The sequence below is a fragment of the Apteryx rowi genome, unplaced genomic scaffold, assembly GCF_003343035.1.
Source record: "Apteryx rowi isolate R43461 unplaced genomic scaffold, aptRow1 scaffold_459, whole genome shotgun sequence".
Taxonomy (NCBI): Eukaryota; Metazoa; Chordata; class Aves; order Apterygiformes; family Apterygidae; genus Apteryx; species Apteryx rowi.
The window spans coordinates 142792-153030 of record NW_020450715.1 but is presented as its reverse complement, the minus strand read 5'-3'; the positions used below and the strand labels follow the sequence as shown (position 1 = coordinate 153030).

Here is a 10239-nt window from a genome sequence, read left to right as displayed (position 1 = left end):
TATTTGGAGTGGCCATATTTATCTTTTCCAAGCAAATGAAACTTAGCAAGTCTTTTTTTGTGTACCTCTGTTTCCAGGGAAGCATTATCCCAAGTAATGATGTCTTAGACCTGGACCTACCCAGAGACAGCAGCAAATGTCTAATTTTAAGGATGGTTCTTTGGGCTGCATTGCTGTGCTCTGGTGTGATACCAAGTGCGCCCTTGCTGGTCTTAGCTCAGCTCAGTCTTTCGCTATCAGAGTAGCTTAGTTTCTTCATTCATGGCAGTGGTTGTAGCTGAGGCATTGCCATGTGTGGTAATCTGAGATGGAATGAGGGGACTGAAGGAAACTTCATCAAATTAGAGGAAAAAAATAGAACTACTGTATGTATTTAAAAAATATATATAAAATGCAGCAGACAGTTTTGAACAAAAGTCTGTTTACAGATCACACAATCAAATAACACATGCAGTGTTAAAGAAATCACTTATCAATTCCTATTTTCCTTTGCTTGTGATATACTGAAAAACTGAGACTTGGATTAAATATGATTTGTTTTAGCACAAGTTTATTATAAACATATGTGAATGTTTATGTGAATGTGCCATCCTGGGAGCATTATGTTTGAATGTAATTAACAGGAAAGGAGGGTAAAATACATTTTTGGATGTACTATATTCGCCATAAAGATGAAAACAAACTGAAGAAGTCATGGCAAATGTTGAACTTTAATGAAATGCATTTTAAATGTCACTCACATAATAGAGTTCTTTACTGACACTTGGCAATAACTATGTAATTACAACTAGGGTGGTATGAGAGCTGTGCTCCTGGTAGTGTGTGCTGCTTTTTAAGGACATTCAATTTTTCAGGTTTTGGCCTGTGGCGTGCGGCAGTTCTAGGCTACTTCTGTGCTGGGCCCTTTCCTTGCTCTTCTTGAGGTTCTTCAAAGGTCCCAGCTGAGCAGCAGGGGGTCAGTGTGGCCCCAGTGTTTTGCAGAAAACAATGGCTATTTGTGGGATGGTTGGAGGGAGAATGAAAATATGAAGCTTCACAGGAAAGTTATACTTTCTGGAAGAAAGCAAGCCTGTGGCAAGGCAGTGAGACCGCAAGAGGTTTGATTTTTTTCGCTGTGAGAAATGTTTTCAGAAAGGCTCATTTGGATTCTGCAGCTTTTCATTACGCTGACTCTCATGAAAGCCAAGGGACAATTTCTGGGGTCCTGACAGATCTGGTGCCGTTTTCATAAAGTGACCTGTCTGGGCTTTTCAAGTGCAAGGAGTTTAATTGCTTTCCCAGGAGGTATGGCTAAAAGGCTTAGACATAAAAGCTAACAGAGGCTTATCTGCTGAAAAATGGAATAAATCTGCATGAGTAACTAATACCATGTGGGCAAATGCAGTATGTGAGTCAAGAGTGGTGGCTTATGTGTCTGACTAAGCTGAATAGGTAAATTGCATCATCAAAGCTTGATGTCTGTCAAAAAAAGCTACTATTGACTCTCTGCAAGATTGAACTAAAATGCTGAAAGCAAATGGGATTTTACTGTGTTTCATCTGAATTTTCATTTAGATTCTTTCCAAACTTCTCATATGAAACAATATTTAATAGTATTTGAATACATATAAATATATTTATATATTAAATATATATTTAAGTATATTCATATATATTGCAATGTGCATGCTTTCCTCCTTTCCTTAAAAGGGCTAATTTAGACATTTTCTCTGAGGAAAAACACATCTATAACTGAGATTATTTGCAAGAAACAATTAAGTAATAGATGCAAAGAACTTATAAAGATGGTGGACACAGACAATCTTTATCAGAATCAATATGCACTATCATGTTATGAAACTTGATATATAAATGTAAAATAATTATGGCAAGGTACAAAGATTTAACAGAAAGACAGAAAACTTAAAACATAACACTGGATATGCCCCAAAAGGGTTGGCATAAATTCATGGAAAAAAGTGCTCCAGGTCTTGAAGTATGTGTGAAATAAATTGAAGAAAATAAGTCATGTGAGTCTTTATAGGGCCTGTTTATTCCAGCTAAAATTCCTTTACTGAGTATTAAAAAGTAAATCATATTACAGATGTTTCTTCACATTGCTCTAGCATCATAAAAGTGACCCATTAAAACTTAGTTTTCATATTCACTGCTGCTGATGTACACATCATTTACAGTAAATAAACACATATACTAGGTTTATAACAGAGCCCATTAGTGCTGTATAAAGTGATACTTACTTGGTTGAGTTTTTGTCTGAAGCAACACACACTACACTGCCAGGTGTATGTTCCTATGAACAGCAGATGTGAAAATGAGAACTCCACTTATGCTTTTTAGTGTAGTTTCTTTGGAGGCAGGGGAACACCTCCCCCCCCCAATTCCCCCCCCCCCCCCCCCAAAATGTGGGATTGTCAAAGAGGCCATTTATTTTGATCACTGAAAATTTTAAGTTAACTCCTTATTTAAAACTCCCCTTATCCCATCCAGAAGAAGAGAGGGGAAAAAAAGGGGGGGGGGACATTCTGCTAGTTCACTCATTATAAACCCTTTTGGATGCTGCAGCTTCTGTAATCTCTAACTTTCTCTTCCATTTTGCACATTCAGCATAAATAATTCCTGTTTCCTGAATTTCTGTCCTTCACTTCAACCTTCTTGCACTCCTTGTACCTAGACTGAGAAACTTCACCTCCCAGCGCTGCAGAAGCACCACTTCTCCACCAAAGCGCTCCTTGTCTATAAGAATACCATCCCCATTGCCTTTGTGATCAGGACCTCCAAATAATATTTGTAGGACTGTTAAGCTAACCTAGCAGTTCCTTTCAGAGAAATCAAGCATTCAAGGTGGAACACCCTTCACCTAGTGTAGACATCTATGAATGAAAATTGAGACTCCTCATTTAGATTTATGGTAAGAAATAGGCACGTCTTTGGTGCTGTTTATCGTGTTCTAATGCAGACATCTGAAAATATGTGACTCATATCCTAGAGATATTTTAAAAGTAATCTAAGTGATTGCTTTAGATCTAGATGTCTAAAGTTGAGTGAGATGTGTCCCATTTCAGTGCCTGCTTGCTGCTTGTTTCCCTCTTCCTAGAATGCCATGTACTTTCTCCAGAACTGCTACCCTTAGTGGATCAAATACTGTGGATGTCCTTTTGCAATCAGGAGTCAACTTAAACCATTATTTTCACAAAAATAGCAACATTCAAGTCATTCCTTCGGATAGTGAGGATAGTACCAAAAGGAACTATTCTAGTGGTGATTAACTGCAAGACTTTTTTTCTCTTGGATTATGGCACCTAAATGTCACAATGACTTTTCCAATGATTAAAAAGAAATGAGGAGGTTACGTCTATGGAAACCAGAGAGCAAGGAAATATATGATGGTCAATTCAAGCATATCAACAAAAACTATATATTAGGCTGACAAGATTTAAATGTATCTTTCTATAAAAGGAATCAGTAAAATAAAGACTGACATCTTCATGAGAACTTCAGGAAAGCTTAGTGAGCTTGCTTTGGAGCATGTGATACTGATGATGGACAGCTTGGTGATAACTAGAATGGATGTGTTATCTTCCCTAGGGACACAGCAAACTATTATTTCCAGACAGAAAGGCATGCTTCATAAAATAGTTTCTGGCTATAACTGCTGGTGAGCCAAGTAGGAAATAAATGTTAAAATGAAAAGACGACTGCTAAGTTCTCAGGTGGATGAGAGCTGCCTGTGGTCTTGATGTTGTGCTACGTCAGGGAGAAAGAATCCACTTACTGAGTGCAATAACCAGTCTCCTGCTGAGAAAGTTTTCTTAATTTTAGAAAATAACCCTTTTGCATCTCTATTGCTTTTGGCATTTCCCTCTTGTCTCCATCTATCATTTTGGGTCTGATCGCACGGTACAGCATCTGTTGCGTGAGCTAGGCAGGTGCTTATAGAGGAAAAGCAACCCATGCAACTGGAAGGGAACAGTCCAGGGAGACCTATAAGTGGATAAGCAGTCTGAGATAACATTTAAAAGGAAGCTGGAGGCTGTTAAAGAGTAGCAGGGCAAACGGATTCTCCTACCATTGCATGAAACTGTCAGTGTTTTGTGAACACGTAAGGATCAGGACTTAACAAAATAAGCCTCTCAAGTTTGATGGTCTCATTGCCTAACTATATCTCTTTTTGCCCAGCTGTGCCCTATGTCTTGGAAATACCTTGACATCTTCTCAGAACTTACACAGATAGAGATCATATATTTTACAGAACTCAAGTTTGTCCTACATTCAGCAGTATGAATACATGGAAATAGGTCAAGTAATGTACTGGCTTTTACCCACTCCTTGGCTTGGCCAGTTCATGTAGAATGTGTGGATATAGCAGTAGTGATTGCCAAGCCACCTTTCTCTATTATAATACAAGTCCATTTCCAAGCAGAAACTCTTTTCCTCAGAAAAGCTGTCACTCTACTTCCTTCTCCAGCAAGACATATGACCATATCTTCCAATAATCTATATGAACTCTTTTGCTTTTGGCTCTTTCTCCTTAGAAAAATTAGTTACCTAGGTAGAGCTCCCTTGGTAGCAGTCTCTAAACTGAGACATGGCTCAAGCATTGCTACGAAAATGCTATGAAATTCTGCTTTGTGGAAGGGAAGGCCTGAGACTCATCCAGAAATGACACTTAACCCTTGGACAGATGCACAAACTCTTGCTGTTGGATGTGTGCAAACCAATTTGCTACAGGTTACCATGCTAGGTTGTCGGCGTAGTTGCAACTGTTCTATTGATATCTATGTAGTAAGACCTTGTGCAGATCTGGTGTGTGTGTGTGTGGGGGGGGGGGTGCGCGCGCATGCATGCACACGTGTGTTTTTTTTAAAACAGCGTCACAAGGGTAGCTAGTTTCCTGGAGTAGAGTGGAGGAGAGCAGTTTCACTTCAAACCCTCCAGCAATGTCAGGTGAACAGACCTTAATGGTCCTGCATAGTTTCTTAACATTTCCCTTACTAATTAGGTGAAATTGCCTACCATTAACATTTAAGCAGGCCTGCTCCCAAATGTGACAGGAATTTTCCTATAGCTTAGTATGACAAGAGCCCTGTGAGCTCTCTGCTAGCCAGACACATTTACACTTGAAAACACATAAGTGAAAAGTCATTGGTACAATGTGTGTTGATTATAGCTAAGAGAGGACAGTTAGTTATTGCCTGTCACAGATGGTTTAATAGAATTTTACAAACTTTCAGAATTGTAATTAAACTCATAAATCTAATCCCAGTACAAAAATAGATGAAAGGACATATTGATTTAGTATTTCAGTTGACCTAAATAAACTCCAATTGTTCTTTTCTCTGCACTTTTCAAAAAAGAAGATAGTTTCTAAAAGTACAAGGATTGTGAATTGCAATTTTAATGAAAGTTTTCCTTCTTGCCATACAACCAGCATTATCAAGTAAAAACTTTATGGGGCTGTGCACTTTTTATCATTTTTAGATGAATATAAATAGAAATTTTATAGTTTGCAGAGAAAAGCAGACATTTGGGGAAAACACATGATGATAAACACTACATTCATTTACTGCTTTACAAAGAGCGTTGTTCCTGATCTACTGACAGGTATTCCAAACTGAAGTAAGACATCCAGGAATGGGAAATGTCCACACCTATCAGGGCTGTTGCACTTTAGTGCCTGCACAAATAAGAAGACAAATAACACTTTGAAGCCTAAGGATAATCCGTTCCTGTGACCTATAGTTCACACATTTCTGTCAACCACTTATCCCATCTCTGGGGTTTCAGTTTGCGTTAGTAATTAGCAGTTTAAACTAGATTCCTGACTGCAAAGTTTTAATTAAATGTAACCACTATGTATGACACTCCAGCAAGGTTGAGTGGTTAAGACACTGTCAACTCTTTCTCCAAAGTCCCTTATGAATGCTTTCTCTGAAGCCTTGGCTCTCTTCTTCAGAACATCATACATTAGTAATTCCTTTGCAGGCTTAGATCAGCGCTGGCATAGCGCAAGTGTATGGGCTAAGCGCTTCTCGTCTAGTTGGGACTGAGGCTGTTAGTGCTAGTTAATGGGGATGGCCTGATAGGTTTTCTTCTTTGCAATGCTCATGGCAGCCCATGTTAGGGGTGAGGTCCCTGGTGACACTTGCAGATACTAACCATATTTTGGGCACATTTGGAAACTAATTGCCTCTGCTTGGGCAGGGATAAGGGAAGTGGCTTTAATGGTGGCACCAGGGATACATGGCAGCACAGGACAAAGAGTTATGGGGCCAACAAATACTTGCTTGTAAATGCTCTTAAAATGTGTCCTTGTAGGCATTTCTTTTTGGTCAGGCTAATTCTTTTGATCTCAACACCAGAATGGATTTTGCTGCTGAAAAGCTGCTTTTAACATGCATTTGGCTCTGAACTTAGGTCTGCTTTTAATTGGAGCACAGCCAGTCTGCAAGCTGTATGGGCACAGCCAGATGTGGAAGGTGACTTGGATGAGCTGAAATAAACTGTCAGGGCATGGAGTTTGTAACTAGTGCTTACAGACTGAGTATATTAACCTATTTATATCTCATGGAGACAGTAAAATCATCCAACTCAGTTTTCGTTTTAACAAGCATTCAATAGTATGCTCTTCTGTTGTTCTTATAAATGATTATGATTTTGTTCTATTTCCATGATGACCATCTTGTTTGTGCTGGGTAGGATTTGCTTTTGTTTGTTGTTTTTTTCAGTTCTGCAGCTGATCTTTTTAACTAGGCTGTGATATTAGTGTTTTTTTTAATGTTTATATTGAGATAAATCAGAAAAATATGTGCTTATGTTTTGTAACATCTCATTTGTAAACTGAAGTAAATGAATCCTATTTACTTCAACTGTATTTTCTATTTTTTAGTCACAGAAGAGAAGAGACATTTCTAAGAAGCACCCATAGGTCGCTGATCTTTCCCCAGCTCTGCTCTCACAGCCCAGAGCAGCACATGCAGTCCCTCGACTGCAACTTCACAGCACCTGCTTGTTCTGACCCCGACATAAATCCAAGCCCACTTTTCCATCAGGAATGATGTGACACATTGCTGGTAGGTGTTTTACTTCAAGACCATTATTCATCCTTAACATACGTAGATGGTATTGAAACTATCCGGCTATTGTGGCATGAGACTGCTCTATGTAAACAGGGAGTGAGGAACATGCCCAAAATGATGCAAGTGTAGTCCCTTTTCTATCCCTTGTGGGTAATGCTGGCCCCTGAAAGAGCAAACAAGGAAACACACAAGTCCCAGTAGTCCCTGAACTTATTTTTTTAGGCTGACCATGCCACGGTTCCGGTCAAACAGTGCATATTTCCTCACCCATCTTGCCACTGCAGTACTAAATGATTGCAGGGTAGGAAGCATGCTGCGTAATCCTGCATTTTGGATTCTTCTCTGTCATCTGCATGGATATAATTGTGATATTTTCCACAAAGATCTTCCATTAACTAGGCACAGATGTTACTTGATTCATTAAATAAGCCATGTAACATAACGTTTGCTATCTCTATTTATATAATATTTGTTTTAATTTCCCATTTTTACTTGATTTTTTTACTGTAATAGATTTAACAATTGTAACAAGGAATAGTTGGTTTTGTGATGAAAGGCAAATATATATCAAAACCAAAATACAAAATCAATCATTCTTTTCTTCCCCAAAGGATTTCTGGTGTAGGAAAGAAGATATTTTATTTTCAAAATTGAGAATCAAACTCTACTGCTTGTAATTTTAACTCCAGTGCAGAAACAAAACAGGGAAAAGGGAATTTAATTGGATTCCACTTTGGATAATGGGGAATGTAATGAGGACAGCAGCTCTTGTGGTATTTTCCTATAATGAGAAAGTGAAAAGGTCACCCAACAGGGGTGCCTGAATGAGTGATAACTCTTCCTGGTAATGGTCTCTGGGAAAGACTGTGTGGGGGAGAGTGACTGTATTTATTTTGGTAAAGCTGAGACCAGATTTTTTTTTTTTTTAATTTTATTCCCCTCATAGATTTTGATGCCCGAAAACAACTAAAATGAGCAAAGGAGATGGTCGATACTTTAGATTTTGTTTGCCACAAATTGAGCAGGGTTATCTGGAAATTATAAATACTCCATATTGGTCCAGGCCATAAGTCCTAAACCAAAACCACATGCAAAGCCTTGGAAAATTAAAATACTGCAGCTGGGTTTAGTCAGCCAAAAACATGGCTGTTGAGCCACTCTGCCTGGTTATATGTATTTTTCAACTACTGAAGGATGCATTAAGGCATCCTGAAGACTATATCAGAGGAATAACTAATTATTAAAGAAAATTTGTGTAAACAAACTATCAATTTTGTAATACTTCAAACAATCTTCAAAAGCATTCAAAATAAAGGATCACATGTTGAAAAACGCTTAAAAAAAAGCAGCTATTTACATGGTTAACATGAATCAGCTCCAAAGGAACTATCCTAGCCCACAGAAGACTTTATTTGAAATGACCCTGATGACTGCAAAGAGTGATTAAACTTTGTTAGGTCAACAACTGAAAAACACTAAACAAAACAATGGCATCTTTTATGTCAATTTATTGACATGGAAGGCATACAATTATTACAATTATTGTCTGAAATAGAACACTGAATCTCCAAGAAGTGTGTGTAGTATCAAAAATGTGCCATAAAGTGGAAAAAACCCACCCTTCTCTCTAAATTTAGTATAAATGCCTTTATTTTGAACCTCAGCAGTGAGAAACAACAGTCATCATTATCAAATCAAGGAGACTTTATGGCTGCATCTAGCTGGTGAGAAACACCACAGGGCCAAGCAAGAGCACCGGGCCGTTGCTTATCCATGGTGATTAACCACTGTTGTACTCCCTGTTTAGCCTGTGCCAGCGGGCGTGGGCCACGATCTGGTCACAGCAAGAGGCGGGTGCCCTACCCAAGTCATAGCATGGATGCAACCACTACAGGTTTGACTCCCACCAGCTTACACGATCCCCTGCAACTCTCCCAGCAGATTTTGCTCCTCAGACTGTCCTGTGTGCTTTCACAACCCACCCTGAGGTGCGTGACACTTGTCCTCACAGGTACGCAGGCCAAGGACTATGCCACGTGGCCAGGCTGTGATGCATGGTCTCAGAGCTAGAAAAAAGTCCCTGGCTCCTGCTCTATTCATCAGCATAGACACAGCCAATGTTACTTCATTATAAGCTTTTCCTCTCTTCCCATAAACATTTCTTCAAACAGAGCTAATTAGAGACTTGTGCATTTACAAGTGCATAGTAATGTCCTTCCTTTGCCAGCAACTGGCTGTGAGTGCCCTGCTCCACCACCCTGCCGTTCTGAATCACCGCAATGACGTCCGCTGTCTGTACGGTTGTCAGGCGGTGAGCAATAATGATGCAGGTTCGACCTTGCCGGGCGTTATCCAGAGCTTTCTGGACAATCTGCACACAGATGTAAAGAAAATGCTGTTATCACCTAGAAAGTCTCACTTGTCATAGGAACAATACTTGATTTCATACTCTGTTATCATTTGTATGTCTCCCATAGGTATATGAGTCAATACATATATGAAACACCATTACTCAACAAGGTGGCTCACTGAGGTCAATAAGACTGATCATATGAGCATGAGTCAGTTGAGAATTGGGTTCTTGGGCATCCAGTTTGGGTCAGAACACCAGTTCAGTATTTATCATCAAATACGGCTAATAAAAAGACAGCTGAAGAGCATCAGCTCTCCACGGTGTGTATTACTTAAAGTGGTAGTTTTTGTTTGTTTGTTTTTAAATACTTAATACATACACACTGCTTCCTAGTGTTTTTAAATTCACAGCTTGTAATTGGAAAAGCTACAGTGATATACCTGCCTGGTTGTTTCACAGATTTCACTATGTTTCAATTGATCCTAAATTTTATTTTAGAGAAAGCAACTAACAATGCACATAGCCATAAATACTCTGCATAATGATCATTACTCACCTTTTCACTTTCTGTGTCAAGTGCAGAAGTAGCTTCATCCAGAAGCAGAACGGCAGGCTTACGAACCAGAGCACGGGCAATTGCTATTCTTTGTTTTTGACCTCCAGAAAGCTGTGTTCCTTTCTCACCCACTCGGGTATTATATTTCTGGGTATTAATATGAAAAAAAAGAAAGCCTGTGAATACTCTCTATGAAGGAAGGTTAGAAGAGTAAAGCTTAATACTTGGCTATAAAGATAATTAGGTATTTCCAC

The 10239-nt window shown here is 39.0% G+C and overlaps 1 protein-coding gene across 1 annotated transcript in view; it reads right to left on the bottom strand.

Annotated features, from left to right (window-relative positions):
* Positions 1-8458: 8458 nt before the first annotated feature.
* The window catches only part of ABCB5 (ATP binding cassette subfamily B member 5), a 35135-nt gene continuing 33354 nt past the window's right edge, over positions 8459-10239 (bottom strand). Inside the window, exons 27-28 of the mRNA XM_026077576.1 lie at positions 9986-10132; positions 8459-9447 (exon numbers count right to left, since the gene is read on the bottom strand). Coding sequence (XP_025933361.1) covers positions 9250-9447; positions 9986-10132 — 345 coding nt within the window. The 3' untranslated portion in view covers positions 8459-9249. The remainder of the gene's footprint in view (positions 9448-9985; positions 10133-10239) is intronic.